This window comes from Pezoporus flaviventris, unplaced genomic scaffold (genome assembly GCF_033815535.1).
Source record: "Pezoporus flaviventris isolate CSIRO_AGI_PZ_B2104156 unplaced genomic scaffold, CSIRO_AGI_Pfla_v1 ptg000013l, whole genome shotgun sequence".
NCBI classification, from domain to species: Eukaryota; Metazoa; Chordata; class Aves; order Psittaciformes; family Psittacidae; genus Pezoporus; species Pezoporus flaviventris.
The window spans coordinates 29,232,495-29,255,014 of record NW_026892561.1 but is presented as its reverse complement, the minus strand read 5'-3'; the positions used below and the strand labels follow the sequence as shown (position 1 = coordinate 29,255,014).

The window sequence follows — 22,520 nt, the reverse complement described above, 5'->3', positions numbered from 1 at the left end:
GGAAGATGCTCTTCTGTCCTGCCTAGCCCTTCCAGATTGGTGATGGGGTATGTCTACTGTCTTTGCTCAAGTTTCTGGGTCATTAGCCTATTGCGAGAAAGGAGAAGTAAGTTTCCTGCAAAGAAAATGGCACCTGTACTTAGAATACATTTATTACATTTATTATCTGTGCCATGGTTGCATGCAGGTAACAACTTTCTGCATTGTACTGAGATTGCTATGCAGTGATAACAAGCATTTCTCATTTAATGGCAACTGCCACATAAGGTCATGGAAATTGCTTTACAAACCTGAGCTGAGTGATGCACAGGGAAATGACAAACCTTTTAAAATGACAAGACATGCTCAAGAAAACAGGCTGCTTGCTTGCCTAGCAAAATCTTGGGCTGTGAGCTGGTATGAAATAACACTAGTCAAAATGGATATGCTCTACAAATCCCAGGAGGTATGGGAGGCCCCACTTCCTGCGTTAGCCTCATGGCTGAGCCATTTAGAGACAGGATAGGATAGCTGGAACTGCTTGTGGCAGAGATGCCAGGAAACTTCCAGAAATCCATGGTGTGTGCTTGTTCTGAATTCTCCCTTGGTGCTTGCCCTGTTCGCTGGTGTTTGCGTCTTATGCTCCCTGGGTTAGGGGCGTGTCTTGTACTGTCAGTGGTTAGATTTTCTTCTGCCAGACGTGGAGAATGTGAGCGTTGAAAGCTGCCTCTGATCTGCCCCTATTGGAGCCAGCTGTTGTTTGACATGTGGACAATCTCAAATGGTAAAGAATAACATGTGTGGCCCAGAAATAACAGCCGGTAGACAGAGTCTAACATCGTATGGTGGCATCAAATTAAGTAATAGGCTGTGTGGACTTTCCTTTGGGCTTTGATCCCAGCACTTGTCGAAGCTCCTTTCCTAGATGCAGTTTATGCAGCGCTGCTTCCGCAGGGTTGCTCTGGGGAGTCTGGAGATCACAAAACCAGCAAAATCTCACGGATCCCGTTTTCTTCCCGGCCCTGGGCAACGCGTGCTGCCCGTGCAACGCGCTTCCTGGCAGGGGGCGCCGCGCTGCCCGCCGGAGCCGCCTGACCGCGAAGCAGCCCTGGGGTGGTCAGGCGTGGGGCGGCGGAGGTGCCGCGCAGGGCTGGCTGCGGGCCTGGGCGTCACTGGTCACTTCTCCGCAGCTCCCGGCCTAGGGCAGTCCCGCGGCTCTGACCCCCGGACAGCCCCCGAAATAAGGGTACACAAACGCGCCTCCCTGGCCGGGAGAGCTCTCTACGTTTTGGGGAGCCGCGGGGCTCCGGAGGGAAGCCCGGTGCTGACGGGGGGGGTGGGGTGGGGTGGTCCGTTGCCATGACAGCAGGTTTCCCACTCCTTTTCTAAGAGTATTTTTTTTTTTTTTTGGTGTGTGTGTTGTGGTTCTGGTGTTTTGTTTTTGTTTTTGTTTTGTTTTTTTTTGTTTGTTTGTTTTGGTGTTTTTTTGGTTTTTAGTTTTCTTCCAGTTTAGGAAAACTGAAACCATTAGGGTGGAGAAACAATATAAACCTTCATCTGTTTTTCCAAGAGGAAACCCAGGCTGGATACAAAGGCAGGTTGCCCTGGTTTAGAGGCACTCAGCAGTGTGTCCCCCAACCCCAATTATTACTACAGCTTTCCTTAGTGCAACTCTGTGATTTGTAAAACAAACCTGGATTTACAAACTAACCCAAATTATTCACCTAGCTTTCGCGCATCGTGTTTTCAAGTCAGACCAAAAGGGGACACACACCTGAACTTTTACAGAGGGCTGAGGTTCACTACTTGCAGACCTAGTCTGCTTTTCAGATGATGGATTTATCTAGATTATTTTATGTCTATTTAATATGAATGTCAAAAAGCTGAGTCAGCTGTACCCCAGCTATTAAGATCCTCAAACGTCTTCCTCCTTAATGCTTGCTTACCCCTACTCTATGCAGTCAGATGAATATGAGTTGTTTGTTCTGGCAGAGGGACAGACAGTCTGTTTTCCCTTACATGTATACAACTAATTTCAAGTCACTAGTGTTCTAGCTGGTGATAAAAGAGCTATCTTAAGCTTTTCGCAGAACACAGTGACACTGTTAAATCAGCACAGCATTTTGATTAGCAGAAGATGAGAGCTGTACAGCTTAATGAGAAAAAGGGACAAAATCTCTTCTGTACTTAAAACTCCAGTTTCAAAGCAAATAGGTGGCAATATTTTTCTGTAAGTTAAGAATTTTCACCTTACTACTGATTCAAGGTTACTCAGTGTCAGCAATAGCCTGCGCTATTTGAGTAAAAAAAGAGAAATTGCTTTCATGCCTTATTGCTCATCTGGTTAGACCTTCTCCTGTGGGTGCAGCTGTGGGGTCACAGCCCGTGGGCTTGGTAGGCTCTCATAACTCTTCCTTCAGGAGCTTTGAGGCTCGCTCTTGGGTGCATGTTCCCTTTCTAGCACTCTTGTTCTTGAAAGCAAAGGATGGTAGTTTGTCTGCTCTGTCTTTATAGGCAGCATGGACCTCTGAGGTTCTTCTGTGGCTTATACATACCCTTGCACATACATATCCTTTGTCTCGTCCTTTATCTCATCCTTCCCTAAGGTAGAAGTCATAGGATCACAGAATAATTTGAGTTGGGTATGTTGCCAGGAAAGTTGAGTTCTCCTTGGCCTCCTCCAAGAGCATTTTCTTAGTTTAGGGACAGAAGTGAGCCCCTGACTTTCCATTCTGGTTATTGGTGATCTTTTGATCAGCTGTGACCATGTGTCCTTTGGCAGGGTACCTCTAGTAGCTGCTATTGGATGCTGATCCTAAACCTAAATACCTTCTAATGGCTAAGACTTCCCAGTAACTTCTAGATGAAATTTATGTATAATGCATTTATGGTCACTTGTTCGAGGGCCAAGATGATCTTTCCACTGAAATAGGCTTTCTCCCATATGATGTTTAAATCTTTAGAGTGTTTGTCAAGAACAGTCCTCTATCAGAGATACCTATAGAGAAATATATTTACTAGCTGACGTCTTGGCGAAAGCATTTGCAGCACTTCGGAATTAATCATTTGCAGATTCTATGACCCCACGTTGGTGTTTCTAGGATTGCTTTACAATGCCAAATGGCCTTAGGTTGCACTTTACCTGGTGGCATCCTATCGCAGTATTAGCCCACAGGAATTGCTATTGCAGCTGACAAAATTCAGAAGTGATGCTGATATGGGCATATCGGACTCCTTGCATTAATTCAGATGTCCTTGCATTTAGACTGCTTCATGTGCTTATTCTCCTGCTGTACTAGTGAAAATTACACATAGAGGAAGTAGAGAGATGTTTAAATTACAGTTGACCCCACTCTAACCTACTACTTTCTCTGAACCAAAGAATTCAGTCTGGCATGTCCTCAGAGACAGAATCTCTGGGGTGATAGGTAGGCTGAATTAAATGTGGTTATCCATGCTGCTTGTGCCAAGCAGAACTGTTCAAAACCAGCCACTCATGTTCACTTGTACAGTGTTCTAGGTGTATTTAATGGACTAGGCGATAACATAAAAATCGCAAGGGGTGGGAAGGCAAGGGATACCTAAAAGCAGAAAAAGGAATAGAGTGACCTTTTTCTCATGGAAATGGCAAGCAGAAATAAATGATGCCTTATGCTAACAAAACCCAAGTTTGTCTTTCCAGAAACTGCAACTGAGTATCTGTGCCATGGTCTTTCTGTAATGACTGGAGTACATTCTGCACCATTAGTGAGGTTCAGCTAAGACCAGCAACTCCACGGTGATGGTGGAAGTAGTGCTAAGCTTAGTTTAACACAATCTGCAGAAGCAGCTCTGCACAGTTGCTATAACACTATGTTAAACTAGGCTAAACTCTGAATACTGCTATAGTCACTGCTTTTGGAATCACTCTGGATTCAGTCTGTCAGAGTGTTCCTCTCCTTTACAAAATATGTAATCTCATTTATAAATCTAGCCCCCTGAAAGATACTCGGTGTGGGGGGAAAAACAGGCGCACAGGGTTCCCCTGTGCCTGCTGATGTAGTAAACTTACTGATTCCTTATCTGCGGTAACACTAACCACAATTTTGGTTTTCCTGTGGGGTGTTTTTTGTATGTGTTTTGTTATGGTTTGTTTGTTTGTTTTTAAATCTTATTTATGAACACCTTCTTAGCTCATACTGTCTTCTCAAATATGGGCCTCTATATGCATTGCTGCTTAGGAAAGATCAGTGTCTGAGAGGGTATTGTTTAACTTCTATGATTGTTGTTCTAAAAATCTTCAACCTGTCTTTCAGAGGAAAGTCCTCTTTCCCCTGCAGCACCCCAAACAATTGGCTTGTATTATTTCACCTGTTGGGCTTCTGGTGAACTTTTGGGTTTAAAAGCGTCCTAGACAGAATTCTCTCCCCATCACAAAGTGACTATGGTCTTCTAGCATAGCTCTAAAATGTGTGGCTGGTCAGTGGACCCCAGCTGTTGATGATTCAGAAGGTGACAATTTCTCTTTGAACCAATGCTCTAACAAGATTTGGGAATAAGTGAGATATAACCCAACCCTACCCCACCTCCCTCCTCCTCTCCTCCTCAAAAAAAAACCAACCAAACCCAAAGGTGGGTTTACAGACAACTGAAATATTCCAGGTGTCTGAAATTGTATTTTTAAGGAAATCTGGAAAAACTGTTTGCCTTTGGGAATAGATTTCTTCTCCCTATCCTGACCTGTGAAAGCTAGGGAGGCCTGCAGAAAGGAAGTGTTTGTCCCAGAGCTTTTGGCTGAAGTCCAGCACAGAAAATAGTTCATCTTCCCAAATTCTCTCTGTAACTCTGCATATCTGCTTGGATAAAGTTGTCTTCCACTCCCTGTACAAGCTAGTTTTCTGCTATTTTAATAGCTTCAGAGCAATACCACTAGCATCCATCTTAAATGATAAGCAGAGTGACCCTTTCAGTAGCTTCCCTATTTGCACTCCCTGTTCTGCCATTAGTTAGCTAATGATTTGTGAAATATTTTGTGATGTACCTTGCGGTCTTTAGCTTAGCAGTCCTCTGTAAGTGTCTAATGGTACTAGTAATGGTGATACATACCAAACCACCATTGCATTTCCTCATGCATTTCTTTCATTTAAATATGTTAAATGGTTAAAAACTTCTGCTGCATGTTGAAACTTTCAGGTTTTGGCAGCATTAATGGAAACATACAAGCAGAGCTTCCTCTCGTAGGCTTTCCTCCTGCCAGCAGCTCCCGTTCACACCAGCAATCTCATCAGCTGCGTGCAGGCTAAATTTTGCAGCATACCACAGTGTACCCGGAGATCTTGATTCTCTACCCACCCCCATCCACTCGGAGCCCACCTGAGGTTCGGCCCGGGGTTATGGAGAAACCAGGAAGGAGAACATGCTTTTGTGCATGTAACTTTTGCCCCAGGGCAGCCCAGGGACCCAATCAGGGTTCACCCCTGTGCCTGAGGAGGAGTAAATGCTCCTGCATGCATTAACCTAACAGCAACTAGGGACAAAATTGGGATTATTCATGCTATGCCAACTGGGAAGATTGGAGCTCTGTTGCAAGTGAGATCATATACACAAAGCCAGCGCAAAGCTCCTACTGACTTTGAAAAAGCCTGGATATAAGGTGGTATCCTTACTACTGAGAGCTGGCATGAAAGAGATGTAGATAAACCACTAGAAATACACAAGCAGTGGATTACCTTGCAGCTTCAGAGTATCTCTCTAAGCACCTAAACACAGCAGCTTGGCGCAGGTGATTCCGGAAATAAGATGGGTTCAAAATAATGCTCCTTCAAAAGATGAGAGAGACAAGTTTAGATTTCTATTCTGTACACCATTAAAAGCTACTGATAATCAAACTGTAAGAATCATACTGTGCACACTCTATACAGGTCAACACTGTATGTCTCAAATGTAGTATGAACTCTCGCTTTCCCTTGACAGCTGTGATATATGAACAACATTATTAAAATTTTTATTGAGGTTGTATCATAAATGCAGTTTCATTGGGGTTTTGTGTATTGTTCTAGCAAAAAAGTTACTGTGGTAATATTCTATATTGCCTTTAGCTTGTAGGAAACATAAGCAAAAATGCTACAGTACAACTTCATGTTAACTCCTAGGCTCCACAATCGCAGTTGTCTGATTATCTACCTGGAAAAACTGTATGTAGCATGTGTTTTAATGTTAACTTGGGAGACTTGTGAAATGCTTTCTGTACAAGTGGTAGGTTCTATGTTGGTGGACCTTGGCATGTTTCTTAGACCTTTACCTTTAACAGATGCAATTCCAAGTGTAACAAATTATAGGCTTTAAGTCAATATCAGAAAGAAGAAGGCTAAAAATAGCATAAGCTAAGCAGTTAGATTGGCAGGCAGGGTAGACTTCTGATGTGAGCAGGGGGAGGGCAAGAGAGACAGTTTCTACATCTAGTTAGTTGCACTTCTGAGTGGAACCAAAGAGTGACTGGCTTCTCTGGTCAGCGCTTCTCCTGGTGCTTGCAGAAAAGGTGCATACAGTGTGTTGTAGGATGCCAAACTTAATATTTATTGTTGCATGCATGTAGAAAATGTAGAACTCGGAACTGTGCTTTCACAGTCCAACACTTGAACAAATGCTCAGAAAACTGTATTGACAGAAAGCTTTACCCTGCAGGAACTACCTCTCTGGGAAGAAGGTGTGGGATTAAAAAAACTGACAAATGAATATCATGTAATTTAAGACATTACTGGAAGGAGTGCAGACCTTAGTGACTGAGGGCACATCTAAATACTGAACTAAAATACAGTGTATGAAACAGCATGAGATGTTAAAAATCAGTTTTTCTAATGAGAGGAACAAATCATTCTTAGCAATAATGAAAAGATAATGCCAACTGCAAACATGGCATGCTGAACATGGTTCATGTCTGAAGTTTAGACAGTACTGATGGTCACCAAAACTTAATTTAACCAAAGCAAAGTCATCAAAACGTCAAATACTATCAGCATTTAATGATTTGACCAAAACAGTAATATCTTCCATGAATGACAACTACTGCTTCTGCAAGCTATTTTATGAGATTATGGTTGCTGTAAACTGTAGTCAACAGCTGATAATAGCAATATTGATTTTTTTTTTTTCTTCCCCCTGCTCCCCAAGTTATCTGCTCTACCACAGCCAAGCAATAGCACTAGGAAAGAAAAAAAATAATAAAAAAATCAATAATTCTCTGGTAGTTAGCAACACATTTTCTATAAGTCTTTGAGCAGGATGTGCTGTGATAGGCTTATAACAAATATAGAACTGTGGCAGATTTTCATAGAATTAGATACTGGCTCTCTGTTTTCCATCTTGAGGTTTTTTTTGTTTTTTTTACTAGTCTCAAGAAGTTCAACTGCTTCTCTTGGTCTATAAACTCTATACTGAAAAGTATTGTAGCATGCCTTAATAGCTTGAGCAAATATCAAAACCCTAGCTTTGACTTCTGGCAGTCTGGTTTGATGTTGCTAGGCTGTCTGTAGCCTATACGCTGGAAATAACTGCTGCTGTATTACTACTCTACCCAAACCTTTGCTATACTGATGCAGCTGCAGTTTACTAGCCTTTATGATGAGCCGTTCTAATTCAATGCCAAGTGTGCACTAGAACTGTGCAAAGCTATCCCTTTGGCTTTTAAACCTGAATCCGTGTTTCAGGTAATTTTGGTGAAAAGGCAAAAAAAAACAACCCCACAATCCTGAATGAGAATAGGAAGCAAAGGAATTGTACAAACAAAGGTTAAGAGGAAAACTCTAATTCCAGGAAGTTCTCCTTCAAATTGGAGCAGATGGGGAGCCCATCTGGAGAGGCAGAAATGTGCCAGGCTGTGCATAGTGAGAACAAGTCCGTGCTCCAAGATCCACCTCCAGCCATGAGCAGTCTTGATACTAGGCTGGTTTATCCTGTAATTAATTAGGAGGGATGTGTTTCAAGAGGGAGGCTTGACAGAAGAATTAGGAAGGGAAGAAGGTGGTGGACACACCAGCTGCAGTACAGTCGGGACAATCTGTGTGTGCAGCAATTTGTGCCATCAGCAGAAACACTGGTCCTTTGGTCTTTTTACCCATGTGCTGCCATTGGAGCTTCAGGTAGAAAAAGTTTCAACAGGAAATGTCTGAAACTGAGTAATTCTTATTTTGCCCAGAGAAAACTTCTAATCTGCAAAACTGCAAATAAAGTCACTACATCTGAGGATTAAAACTTGTGTTCTTGCCAGGTTTTGCCCTCATCTGTCAAATAACTAGACTAAAGTAAACTTGAAATAGATTTTCATTTATTTTTCATCTTTGCTGTAATCCGAAGACTGCCCTGTTAAAAGCCTTTTGTAAATCATTTGGTCAGTTTTTCTCAACAAAACAGTCCTTAAGTAATGCTGTATATCAGCCTCTTTTGACATTTTCATTTTTTCATCTTGACATCTTCTCTTAAAAATAATACAGTGTTTGTCCTCTTATCTTTTTTTTTCAAACTGTGAGGAGGGGGAAGAAGTCATCAACTCTCTCACAATTGGAGTATGCGAATCAAAGGTGCCTGCATTAGTTTGTGGTTTTCTTTCCAAGTTTTTCTTTCAGTCTTGCTGCCTGGTGTTAAGAAAAGAGGTGTGGCAAGAATCACTTTGCTTCTTGTCTAAGGTGCGCATCCTGTATCAAATTCCTTCCTAAATGCAACAGGGATTTAACTCTGACTGACATGAGAAAGTGCCTCTGCTACTATCCACCACATAGTTCTTGTTTGGCCTTTATAGGCCAAGAAAAAGTCAATGAGGTGATTCTGTAGATGAAACAAGTGTAAAAAAAAAAAAATACTCTTCACCTCTAAAGCAGATAAACTCATTTTTCTTGCTAGTACTGTAAGTAAAAGATAGTTCGTTTGTAGGAGTGCGTGCAGTTATTTGAGTAGAGTAGCAGAAGCTTTTTCTGAGTTTTCCAAGCTTTTCTGTGACACAGTGTGATCTTTACAGAAGCATTTTAATAGTCAATTGTAATTTACTATTAGAAAGGAATTGGGAGATCTATCAGAAGTAAAAATTCAGTGCTAAAGCAATATGTGCCTCTGCAGAGAGACATAAAGCTAGCATGGGCTAAAGGGCTGGCACATCCATCTGTCACTGTTACTGAGTACAGATGCAGTTGCTGAGGTGTTCTTCACCACAACATTAAATACAATATCAGTACAAGTAATGTCAACTAGTATTCAGCAGAGCCACATATTCAGTTGGTGTAGACCAACACTGAGTTTTTATCTTCAGTGAATACTGTTGATTAGTACAGTTGATGATCCAGCCCCAGTATACTCTCAGATGAACCTGATGAATCCTGTGCAATTACATTGAACCTCAACTTTTTTCTTGTTTCATCTATATGGCAGGGAGCTTAATATCTGCAATGTAGTTCTAGTCTTACATCTGTTTGAGTCTGCCATACTCTGTTCTGTGATCCCAAGGGCTGGTTTAAGAGTTCAGCCCTAGTAGAGGCAGTCAAATCTCTAAACCCTATGGTAGCCAGGAAGCAATCTTATCATATTTTCCTGCAGTTTGTATGTGCAGCTATGTTAAGATTTCATTTAAGTTTTATTTGAGCACTTAACAGTGGAATGTTTGCTTGTAGCCAACTTTCTATTCCAAACCACTTATCCTCCTAGTGCTGTTACAGGGAACTAAAGAGGGATGTGTCTTGGATACACAAAAGCTTAAGGGGTTCTGTGCTCTATGTGAGAGTTTACCAAAGCTGACATCCTGAAGAGGTAAAAATCCTCCCTGTCGCAACAAGCGGGTGGAAATATTTAGTAGGCTTGTGAAAGCAGGCATGCTGAAGCACTTTGTTCCAGAGGATGAGAGTGTGGTGGTTTCAGTGCTAGTGGCATTAACAAAGGCAGAAGGAGGATGTCTGTGGTGAGGAGAGCCACCTGAAAGGACATGTGAGGGAGGTAGGGCCTTTCTCCTGAGCTAGGTTTTGGTTTCTTGGTGGCTGTGCAGGTTCAGACACATGAGTCCATGGGGAGTTTCTGTTGCCACTAAATGCCTAGCTGCAATGGTCTGCACCCTGCCCTGCACTTGAAGGCCTTTTTATGTCACTTTAAAGAAGTGACACAGAAAACTAGATAACATCTGTGCTATACAGGAAAAAGCTGGAAGACAAAGAGGCCATGTAGATGTAGCTATAAGAGCACCCATAAAGGCAAATCTGGCAGACTTTGTAATGGGTCTCTTTGGTAACCTCATAAATCATTAGGAATCCCTTCTAATGTTGTTGTCATCACTGCGAACAAAGACATCAGCTGTGAACAGAGACATAAAAGCTTCTACTGAACTTAAGTGGATCAAGGAACCTGTCCAAATCCCTTTATGCTGAAGGACACCTGACTTGCTTGTGTGCAGTTCAATTTTTTTGTACAGCTAATTAGAAGTAAAATGCAGTTATGGCATCTGTGGGCAAGGACCTTTAGTGCACTGAAGAAACCATCTCATGAAGTTTTTGTATCTAAACAGACAAGATGGGGGGGAGTGTGGGCTCCCAAAAAAGGTTTCACACAACGCCTTTTCTCTGTCAGTGAAGTGAAATATAACTGTCATACTAAAAGGTTTGCAGCAGCAATTTGCTTTGAATTGCAAGCATAAGATAAATGTGCTATACAGGTCTCGATTCCTCATCTGTGAAGGTGGTAAAAAGGAGAATGCTCTTCAATCCAGAAAAAAAGATATTTAGAAAGATCTTGTCTCAAGCTCCCAAAACACCTTAATACAAATGGAGATACTCTGCATTTCCCATCTTGTGTGCACAGTGCACTGCCAGCTCACTTTCCAGCTGTACAAGTAGCACTGTCTTTGCCACCAAGCCATCTGATTCCATAAAGTGATTCCATCTGATTCTGATAAAGTGTTGCCAGACTGCTTCTTCCAGAGCTTTTCTTCCCCTATTCCCCTTTACCCCCACCAAATACACCTTTCCATAATAGGATCCCACCATACATTGCGTAGATAAATGTTTTTGCAATATAGCATCATTAAAGTCAAGGGGAATATAACCTTTGATCTCAGTGGAGGAAGTCTCAGCCCATAAAATAGGAACTATGTTGCTAGTATACCAACCTGGAAATAATGTGTGATTCAGAGCTGAGAATTGGAATTCAGAGAAAATGTTTCTCATTTAAAAAGTAATAAAGGTGAAGTACAGAGAAATATTTGAAATGCTGCATGTGAAGGAATTATTTTTTTAAGAGTACTTCTGGTTTATATTACTAAGAGCATCTCAGTGGAATAGGTTTGTATTAATAATATCTCATCTATTATGTATATTGCAATATGCTTAACAAAATTGCTGAAGTAATTAGGTGCTGCTAATTCTTCTCTTTCTTCATTTTTCTGTAAAGGTAAGAGATTATGAGAGTAGTTTAGAGCAAAGTATACATTACACTATAGACTTCCCACAGATTAGCAGCATCAGCCATTATGCTTCACCTTTTTCTACTGCTACCTGAAAGTCTATGCTGCTCTTGAGCTGCCCTTCTATTCTATCTCAATTTTAATGCCCACTGACTGCACTGTATCACAGCATCATTGCATTATTTATTTCTGATTATTTAATATTTCACTAGAATTCTATTCTTCAACTTATTTTAGTATAGTCCTACTTTAAAGGTGCAAAATAAGGAAGCTAGGGAATGAAGAACTAGCTGAATATTGAATTTTTATTCTGAAAATTCTGAATTTATCTGGATGAAAGAGTACTGATTTATCCTATCTATAATACACTGACCAAGTTTTGAGATGCCTTTCTTCCTACTGATATTGCATAAAGCTTGATGATTAATAATTTTTTTTAAACCTTTCAAGTGTTTGAAAAGTCACAGGGAAAAATGCAAAGGATTTGGGAATAAATCTGTGAGGCTTCAGCTGTTTTTAGATTTTTTTTTTTCCCCCTCACTGTGCCTCCAGAAGAGATTCCCTCTATTAAGTCATCACTAAAGCAATCGCGTACTACTTAACATAGGTGCTATTTTCTACTTCATGTGTCTCCCTGTGAATTGTGCAAGAGGCATTAGAGAGCCTTGCCTTCCACTGAGCACATAAAAAGGCATAGCAGAAAAAGCTTTACAGATTTATTACATTCTCTATACATTGCCTTTCTGGGAGGGAGGGAGAGTATTGGCAGCAAGTTGTGCTGCAAAGCAGAGTCTGCAAGGACACAGGAAAATCTTTTCTAACCTGCAAAATATTTTGAATATAGCTCTGTACAGCATTCCTCATTATCATGAACATATTTTTCAGGCATTACTTAGAGATAATGTTAAAGAAACATGCCACAATGTCTGATTCATCTTCTGCCTTCCAGCTCTTGCATCCACAGCCTCCATGTTGGGGAAGGGAGGGCAAGGAGTCAAGCCCAGGGGTGCTCTGGGAGGAGGCAAGTTGCAAGCATCCTTCCAGATGGCAGTTCCCATCAACAGATGTGGGTTTCCTATGGTACGATGGCAATCCCATTGGGAAGAGGTATGACTTTTCACTTACAGTGGACAGCCTTATTTCCCTGACGAGTAGACTATTTCTAGAGGAGCCCTATGCACCAGCAGCCATCCTACAGCTGGACAGGGAGTAATCCAAAGTAAGCATGAATTAAACAAAATGCTTATTGCCACTTGCAGCTGGGTAGGTGACATTAACTTCTTCCCCATTTTCTAGTGCTTGATCCATGCACAGGATCTCTGTGAACAGCAGTCTGTTTAGGCAACTAGATCAAGCTGTGTCTGTCGTTCTTGAAATAGTGTGTGCCATGAGCACCACAGCAGTTGGGGAATTGTAGAATGCCATCTTGGAAGGGACCTTAAGGATCATGTGGTCCAAACTATCTTGGCAAAAGCATGGTTTGGATAAGATGTCCCAGCTCCCTGTCCAGCTGAATCTTAAAAGTGTCCACCACTGGGGAATCCACCACTTCCCTGGGGAAATTATTCCAATGACTGATTATTCTCCTGGTGAAAATTTTTCTCTTGTGTCCAAATGGAATATCCCCAGTAGTAACTTGTACCCATTACCCCTGTCTTTTCCTTGTGATTCCTTGTAAAAAGAAGGGTCTCTGATTTCTTTATAGCCTTCCTTTAAATACATATGGTATTAATGCAGATTAAAGCGTTTGTCTCTCATGACATCCTTCTCTCTAAATTGGAGAGACATCAATTTGATAGGTGGACCACTTGGTGGATAAAGAACTGGCTGGATGGCCACAACAAAGATTTGTGGTCAATGCCTCAATGTCGAGTTAGAGACCAGTAACGAGTGGCGTCCCTCAGGGATTGGTGCTGGGACCGGTCTTGTTCAATGTCTTCGTTGCTGACATGGACAGTGGGATTGAGCGCACCCTCAGCAAGTTTGCCGATGACACCAAGCTGTGTGGTTCGGTTGATACGCTGGAAGGAAGGAATGCCATCCAGAGCGACCTTGCCACACTTGTGAGGTGGGCTGATGCCAACCTCATAAAGTTTAACCATGCCAAGTGCAAGGTCCTACACCTGGGACGGAGCAATCCCAGGCACAGCTACAGGTTGGGCAGAGAAGAGATTCAGAGCAGCCCTGTGGAGAAGGACTTGGGGGTGTTGGTTGATGAGAAACTTGACATGAGCCGGCTTCAGTGTGTGCTCACAGCCCAGAAAGCCAACCGTATCCTGGGCCGCATCAAAAGGAGCGTGACCAGCCGGTCGAAGGAGGTGATCCTGCCCTTCTACTCTGCTCTCGTGAGACCTCACCTGGAGTATTGTGTGCAGTTCTGGTGTTCTCAACATAAAAAGGACATGGAACTGTTGGAACAAGTCCAGAGAAGGGCCACGAGGATGATCAGGGGACTGGAGCACCTCCCATATGAAGACAGGCTGAGGAAGTTGGAGCTCTTCAGCCTGGAGAAGAGAAGGCTGTGTGGAGACCTCATAGCAGCCTTCCAGTGTCTGAAGGGGCCTATGAGGATGTTGGAGAGGGACTCTTCATTAGGGACTGTAGTGATAGGGCAAGGGGAAACAGGTTAAAACTTAAAGAGGGGAAGTTTAGTTTGGATATAAGGAGGAAATTCTTTCCTGTTAGGGTGGTGAGGCATTGGAATGGGTTGCCCATGGAAGTTGTGAATGCTCCATCCCTGGTGGTGTTCAAGGCCAGGTTGGATGGAGTCTTGGATGGCATGGTTTAGTGTGCGTTTGTCCCTGCCCATGGCAGGGGGGTTGGAACTAGATGATCTAAAGGTCCTTTCCAGCCCTAACTATTCTGTGATTCTATTGTATGATTTGTTTCAGCTTGCTCGGAGGAAAAAAGGAAAATAAACAATGAAACTGTAAGAAGATATACAGTCTCATCAAGGAAGTAATGTATATCATGTTTTGAAGGATTGTCTACCTTCAGTTGTCCTAGAGTTCAGCATAACTCTCTCCATTTTCAAACAAAATTGAATCCTAACTGTTGCTGAGCTGTGTACGTGATACTCCATGGGTTGTTCTTCACATGTGACTGCAGCTTTATGGATTTCTCTTTTGGGCCTGGCCCTCTGAAGAACGGACATAACTGGGGAACTGCTCTGCTGAAATGCCATGCTCTGCTTTGTGACTGTTTTCATTTGGGGCAGAAATTCAACCACTGACATTATGAGGCTGAGCAGTATAAGGCCTAAGTACTAATCCGAGGTTTCTTATTCAGTTCTTGACTTCTTGGACCTTCACTGTTTTGCCATCTGCTATAATTGAGAATTACCTTCTGTAACCAAAGGGAAAATCTAATTTCTCAGCAAGCCATATGGGGTTATTAAGATCATTAAACCATGTTATGCCATAATGCCTGGGCCAAAAGGACCACAGGGCATGTAAATATTGTGTGATTCATTTTATAGCCTTGGACTGCAAGTTAGGAATTATTTTGATGGCTATCTCATGATGAAAATTGGTGGTCAAGTAGGTTACTGCAGATGTTGCCTGGTGAGGTCAATCCATGGTTTGTTCAAAGCTGTGATGGATGAGGGTGTTTGATTGCAAAGGGTAAAATCTTTTGTTATCAGCCTGACAAATGATCAGAACCCAGCCAGGGTCCTCAGTTGTGCCAGTGATGCTAAAGACAGCCTTAAATTTTGATATTGAGAAACCAGAGAATACAATTCCCACTTTTCAGGAAGACTTGGCTTCTTATACAGGATCTAAGGCCGATGATATAAATTCTACTCCCTTTCATTTCTTAAGAATGGGAAAGCTATTCTCCTGTAAATGCCTGTTCTTGAATACTTTAAAACAAAGTTGCTGGAATTTGTTTCTATTCCTCTAGTTGTGATATTTTATAAGATTTCTTCCTAGCAAAACCCATTCTATATATTTGATACAACTCTGTGTGAGAATATTAAAGCTGATTTTTGGCTAATAAGGATTCAGAAATGAATGCATGAGCTGTGAAATTTACATTAAATTAAAGAAAGAATATTTCAGTAAATGCAAATAAACGCAGAAATGAATATTTTAATTTGGATTCATGATTAATGCCAAAGGATTACCAACAAGCCACTACAATGTGGTGATGACATAAAAACTCAATAGGAATAAAAATTCTATATACAGCAGTTAACTGATAGCAGTAAGCTATTTTTAGTAGGCAAGCATACAGTAATTTATATGATCTTTTTGAAAAATATAGCAATTGTGTTTAAAGTCTTGTCTTTCTCTTAATTATGTCTCGGAATGTTTTTTTTTTTAATTGACATACTGTTGTACAAGTTGCTGCATTTTTCAGTGTGACAACTATGGTCTGCAGGTTTATTCCCTTTCTGGAAGTTATTAAATGAATTATATTAAAAATGGGCATAACTGATCGCCACTTTTCTTTGTGTTATGTTAAGAACAAGTAATTATAATTGCAGATAAGAAAAAGTGAAGAATTTTCCCCTTTTCAGTTTTCTAGTGATCTCAGTCTGACTGCATATATGTTCTTTGTAGGTTGTGGATTTCTGTTTTAGAAATTGAAACCAAGGCATGTCTGAATAGGCTTTAGTTTCTGCAGCACCAGGGTCAATACATTTTACTATTTTGAAACCAATATAATTTAAAGGAAGTAAAGTATTTCCTGTTCCAGTTATATGTCCAAATGTTTCCTTATTTTAGTGTTCTTGGTAATCCCAGTTGGAATAAGAGTGATTTTACTAGAAGCTGGGAGTCCAGTCAAATTTATACATACATTTTTTTTCTTTTCTAACATGGTCTTTGAGAAACCATGAAAAAATGTGTTTGATTTTTAGTTTGTGTGAGGAGTGCATTCTATGGATTTTTGTGGTGGGTTTTTTTGGTTGGTTTGTGTTTTTTTTTTTTTTTTTTTGTAACAGAAATCATAGAATGGTTTGGGTTGGAAAGGATGTCAAGATCATCTAGTTCCAAGCCCCCTACCATGGGCAGGAATCTCAGTCTTCGTCTTCCCTGCTTCCTATGCTTTGACTAATCTACCAGAATACTCCACCTGCAAGGAGTCCCTGCTAAATGTGTGCCCTGGGAGCACACCTAATGTTCTCTAACCACTCCTGGGCATTCAAGCTATCTAACCCAGAAAGGTACTTGGAAGTAGTCTGAAGGATGAATGCCCCCAGTGTGTATAAGCTCCCGGTAGGTATAGCTTTACAGACAAAAAATAGTGGGGAAAAGGGTGGGGATCAATGCGGATGGGAGATGAAGACCTTGTCATTAGGTCTGAGAATCTATGACTTTAGCATGTAGCTAAATGAAACTGCTGCCGTGGTAGCATTGCATTTCTAGACCAACACATTCTTCACCACTGTCTTCTGTGCATCAGGCATAAGCATGTGCCTTCTCTTTTGTTGTAATGACTCTCTTGTAGTTACATTCATTTGGAATGATTGTATGGAAAAAACCCTCACTGCACTAATTGCAGTATCCATCTTAATACATCTCATCATCCAAGGGAAAGAAAAAAGAACAGAGACCTCAGTAATGAAGTGTTGCTGGCAGGACATGCATGTGCTTAACAGAAACTATCCTTATGCCTGAATGCTAATTAAGGGTAGCACAAGCCCAGCAAAATCCAAACTCATCTGAAACTAATGGGAATTTCATCTCCACCATGTATGAGTTTTTTTTCTGGCTTCTTTATGTATTGCTGGTGGTGCTGGTCATGTGGATCACAAGTGAGCCTATGAGAAATTACGTAATGAAAATAATTTGAAGCTATCCCTGACCTAATCTGGTTTGATAGCAGATCAAGAGCTCATAATATCATTACTGTCATATAAGGCTAAGAATGTTTACATTTGCCTAGCTTCAGCCTTAAGGGTGCCCTGAACTGTATGACTTATTTGCAAAACCTTACCTTATGCATTATCAAAGCAGTTAAATGTATACAGGGCTATTGTGGCTTAATGTCCCAGATGTTGTGTTAGTCTACACTAAGTATCAGTGTCACGTGTAACTTGTGTTTTATTGCTTTCTCTTTTCTCATTATTAGACTGTTTTTTCCTGCGCAGGTTTAATTCATGGTCTTTCATTTTTTGTTTCTGTCTTAGCAGTGTATCTAATCAATATTTATTTTTACCTGTGTGAATGATTGAGAGCTTCATCAGGCTTCCTCAGTTTTAGGTAGCAGATTACAAACTTTGTCTCAATAAAACTGGCAATACTGGAAAGATCTTCTGTAGGTAACTCATAGGGATTCTCTATAGCAGCACCTTTACTGAAAAGCTGTACAAGAAACAAAAACATTATTTACTAATGTTATAATGTACCTTTTGTTAGGTAGAAATGCTTTTTGTAACTGATAAATTGAGTAGATGGAATTCCAAGTAAAATATACCCTGACTTCAACCGAAGTTAGCACTATAAAAACCAGTACAAATACAAGTGAATATAATATAAAATGCAGTGTCATATTCCTGGAAGGGATAGTCAAGACAGTAGAAAATAAACTAAAACCTAAAAAGCACTGTTAGGAAAGAAGCTGTATTTTTCCCCATCTAAAAAATTAGAGGCTCAACCTCAGGATACCAGAATCCATGGCTGTCTTCAGAAGGAGGTTGAAGGAGGAGGCTCAGACAGCTATTTACTTACTTCAGTAAGCCAGTGATGCCTTAGGCTCTGCTGCCTTTGTCCCATGGGTAGGAAAGCAGAGTGTGATACAAGGCAAGGAAACCAGAAATCCTGCCCTCATTTCATGGGAGGACTTGTCCTTCCAGAAGACTACTATAGCAAGTTAAAAGGATGAGATCGACCATCTTTCCGATCATCTTGATCCATATAGAATTTAGCAGAGAGAAGCATCATATTTTCTCTTAAAAAGTTATCTTTCCCTGATAGATAAACTGCCTGCTGTTCATCACAGCCAGTGACTTTCTCAGTAAACAATGTTTAAGAATGCACATCTTTAGAATTAGATAATGCACAATTCCTTAAAAGTTTTGGAGAGTCCTCAGTGCTGGCAGAGCTGCAGCACTGGGTAGGACAACCTTCAGTCCTCAAATCTTTGTTTTATTAATCTACCTGATTTTGTAATGCCCAAGAGTAGTAAAAATTAGCTTTTAGCTCTTAAGAAAAGTCAACTGTAAGCAAATAGATGAAGTGTAAGATCCTTGTCTTTAAGTAGAATAACCATATAGTGCTACTAATGAAAACGCAATTGTATGTCCCTTGCTTGGATAAACGTTCTTAATAGGATTATGTAGTGTGCAATGATTTCATCTAAGTGACTTCACTGCGAGTCAGCTTTAAAAGTAGATCTGTAATGAAGATTAACAAATTAATACTTATCTAGGCTGTGTGCTTAATATATTGAATCACACTGAGAGCAGTGTTGTGGGTGCTTATGGCACAGATATACAGCTGCAGCCTGATGTGGATGAATGTAGTCTCTGCTTTAAATGGAGTATAACCAAGGGACTCTTGCTTAAGCCCAGTTTTGCCAGCTCCACATCACTAATGAGTTTAGTTATAGTAATTAGTTTCTTGTGCCTACAAAGTTAAAATCCAGTGGTTGATCTGTAGGAGGTGCAATATCAACTCAGCAGTTTGAGATCCCTTTAGAAGATTAAATCTGTCCAGAAAAAAAGCTCTCCTATGTATGTGTCTTTCTTCCTGCTTATGATTCTTAATGGCAAGGATTATAGACCCTCATCCACATTTAGCATCTACAAAGCTATCCCTGTCTTTAATATTTTTGTGTACTGGTTGGAGATCAGCTCAGTTCTTAAGAGGCAACAAAGGTGGTTTGAGGAAGCATCCCCCTAGTTCAGGTGTGATTAATACTTATTTTCTTTCACATCCCTTCTCCACAGAGCAAAGTTACACAGTGTATATAATAACACCCAAACATTTAAGATTTTCTATCATCTTGTTATCAGTAGAAGTTATAAATCAGCAAATTCATCACTTACAACTTTGCTCATGGTACCGTATATATCTGCTGAAGTGTCTCTATGGATAAGACATGCTATATGTACCTAAAAGACCCAGAGAATTATGTTCACATCAGTGAACAGAAAAATCTGATGATACTTTTATGTAATAACACTTTTCAGCTGAATTGGCCATGCTGTGACCTCTATTAAATTTATGGGAATAAGAGATATCAGGCTACTCCCTGGACTTCCAGGTTCTTGAATGATTGTGAGAAGAAAAAATCATTTAGGACTCCCTTCAGTATAAACTGCTGCAATTCAGAGTTTCCTTGAGTCTTACTGCTGATATGAAGAGTTATGTTTAGACCTGTGTACCCCTCAGTTATCTTTGACAAAAACCAAGACATGAGTCTCTATAAACCATACCTGAACAGGTAAGGATTCAGAAAAAATATTTAAATATGGTGAAGATTGGGTTCTGTAAGGTCTCCTCTAAGGCATCTCAGAGTAAGAGCTCAAAGAAATTAATAATAACTCAATCTTTAATCTTGCAAAATCAGAGTAATATTTTTAAAGGGATGTGCTTGCATTTGGGACATCCTATATCTATGTTATATGCTTTTTGTGTCCCAAACTCTCCTAATTTTTATGTAGCGTTTCTGCAGTGGGTCAGTGCATTTGAGACAGACTTTTCCATATTAGTTCCATACAAACAACAAATGTATCAAAAATTAGATTCAACTTAATTTTACAGAAATGGCTCCTTCTGTACTAAGTGGGGCAAGTTATAAATATACTAAATAGCCCTAGTGTCTGGTATTGGTGCACAATAAGATGCACTATTAAATGTACTGTTTTGGTAGCAATAAAGACACCACTGGAAAAGGTTTTAATCAGGTGAATGATCTTAGCACTGCTTGAAAAGTGCACATTGTTTTCCAAGTTCTGATGGAGGAGATATGTTTTGTGTATGGTTTATCACCCTTTATTGTATTTTGCTGGCCTTTATGATAAAATGATTTGGCTATGCAGTAGGAGAAGGACCACTTCCTTGTGTTGGCCTGTCTGGCACTGAATATGAAGTCCGAGTGAGCATTTCTGGGGGTGTGAGGCAAAGACAGTCCCAGAAAGCACCTGAGAAAGCTGATTAGGGGAAACTCCCAGGGGAGGAGTTAGGCAGGAAGGAGACAGTGGGGCAGAGATTTTCAGCTGGGGGGGGGGGGCGATGTGAAGAAGAGTTGTAGAAAGACTCACATCTGAGTTTCAAAGGGGAAGAGGAAAATTTCCTAGGGATCCGAAGGAGCCTCTGTAGCTGCAGATTGTTGTAACTTTAGAAAACCCAGCTGAACTGAGAGCAAGGGAAGAAGAAAGGCTGTGCCATGCATAGACATAATGAGCAGGGAGGAGATTTGTTTGCATTTTTCATGTTTCACCTAGCACAACTGAGTTTTATTTATCTTGTTGCAGTCTGCAGTCCAATAACACCAACTTTGAAGATCAAAAGGGCTGTGGTGTTTTTGGAATGCTTTAAGTAAAAGCAGCTCCCTCTCACTCTGCATACCTTCTGGTCTTGTCACAAGGACATTCAAATATAGATGTTGGATTGAAGAGGCAGTTGCTTTTTGTACTGTTGAGGGTATTTGGTTATTTTATTTTACTTTTTTTCCCCAGAGCTATGTGAGAATTGTATTTTAATTCCAAACTGGGAAATTTAGGGTACATCTTGCCTAAAACTTCAGTGAGCTTTTGGTCTGCAGAAATCTAGCCAATATCTTAAAGGTTATAGAGGCTTTAAATTTGAAGCAAATCATTTAAACACTTGAAGCTTTACAGCCAATCTGGGGTTGAAAACTTGTAATGTGCCAGTTTATGATTTTTACCATAGCTAGCACGTGTAACAGTATATTTTACTTTTAGACTTAGTTTACCTGAGAGTGCCCCTGCCAGTAGATACAAGTATTTTTCCAGAAATAACATTTAATTTTAAAAATCCTGCCAAAGGATATTTCTATTTTCATAGAGGCCCTTGTTACAACTGGAGGCTATCGAGCAGGTTTTGTGAACATGCCTCCTTTAGAAGACTACTGAGTTATCCCATTCAAAGAGTTATCAAGTATATAAACAAAATGTAAGGAATGAAAGCGTCATGGGCAATTTTTGTATTGGGGGTGAACTGACACTATGTTGTATTTTCACTGATGAAGGAAGCTTCTCTTGCAGTGTATAGGACCCTATAAATATTGCTGAAACTACAGTCATATAAATGCTTGTGACAAAGTACTTTATCAAAGGTCACAGAATGAGTCTGTGATACTGTGAATTTAGCATAGATTTTTTTCTGGTATTAAGGCTTTAATTTTGGCAGTAGCAAGCAATGAAATTTTATGAGCAAAGACCTCCCAGGCATTAGCTAATAAGGAAGAGAGAAAAAGATCCCCCAGAAGACCAACCATGGCTTTGGTAAAAGACCAGTGGAAATGTTGATGATTAAGGTAGCTTTCTAGTTAGCATGTGTGTAATTTAGAAGAATAAGATTAGAGCTCTGGTGATCTGTAACTTGGCACTTTGGAATGGTTTTCTCTGAAAACCAGGTGAAAGGTTCAGTTGTAAGAGACTGGCAATGGTAACAGTTTACTGATCACTGTTACAGGTTTGGTGTATGCTAAATTCAGGAATACAGTTTGCTTTAAAGATGCCCAATAGATGTCCACCCATTTGTGTAGTTATAGATACATATTTTAAGACCAATTTAGCTTAGGAAAACGTGTACATTTGGTCAAATAGTGTGTGGCACTAAGATTCATTGGCAAATTCCATGAGATCACTCATGCTTTCCTCTGTCAGACAAAAGGGCTGAGTTACTTTGAATACAGCAATAACCTGCTAGCCTTGCTGAGTTGATTACGTTGCCTTTTTTCTATTTTTTTTTTCTTTGTTAGCAGAGGAATGTTTAATCATGCTTCTCTATTAAAGATAACGGTGGTTTTCCCTGCAGTGATTTTTAGAGTGGCTAATCAGAGAGACAAACCTGAAAAGGCAAAAAGTATTTAGTTAGTGCCTTTTCTTCTGACTGGCCAACAGTCCTAACCAGATGCCTTCACTTCAGATCCATCCAAGTAATCAGCCTGGTAATGTTACTGCATTGCACATCAGGCACCTGGCAAGTTGAAC

At 40.5% G+C, this 22,520-nt stretch overlaps 1 protein-coding gene across 3 annotated transcripts in view; it reads right to left on the bottom strand.

Moving 5' to 3' along the window:
- The window catches only part of SPATA16 (spermatogenesis associated 16), a 100,129-nt gene that overhangs the window by 47,225 nt on the left and 30,384 nt on the right, over positions 1-22,520 (bottom strand). For all 3 annotated transcript variants that reach the window (XM_061452529.1, XM_061452530.1, XM_061452531.1), the window contains exons 3-4: positions 17,555-17,700; positions 5,688-5,777 (exon numbers count right to left, since the gene is read on the bottom strand). In XM_061452529.1, the coding sequence (XP_061308513.1) occupies positions 5,688-5,777; positions 17,555-17,700 (236 nt within the window). The remainder of the gene's footprint in view (positions 1-5,687; positions 5,778-17,554; positions 17,701-22,520) is intronic.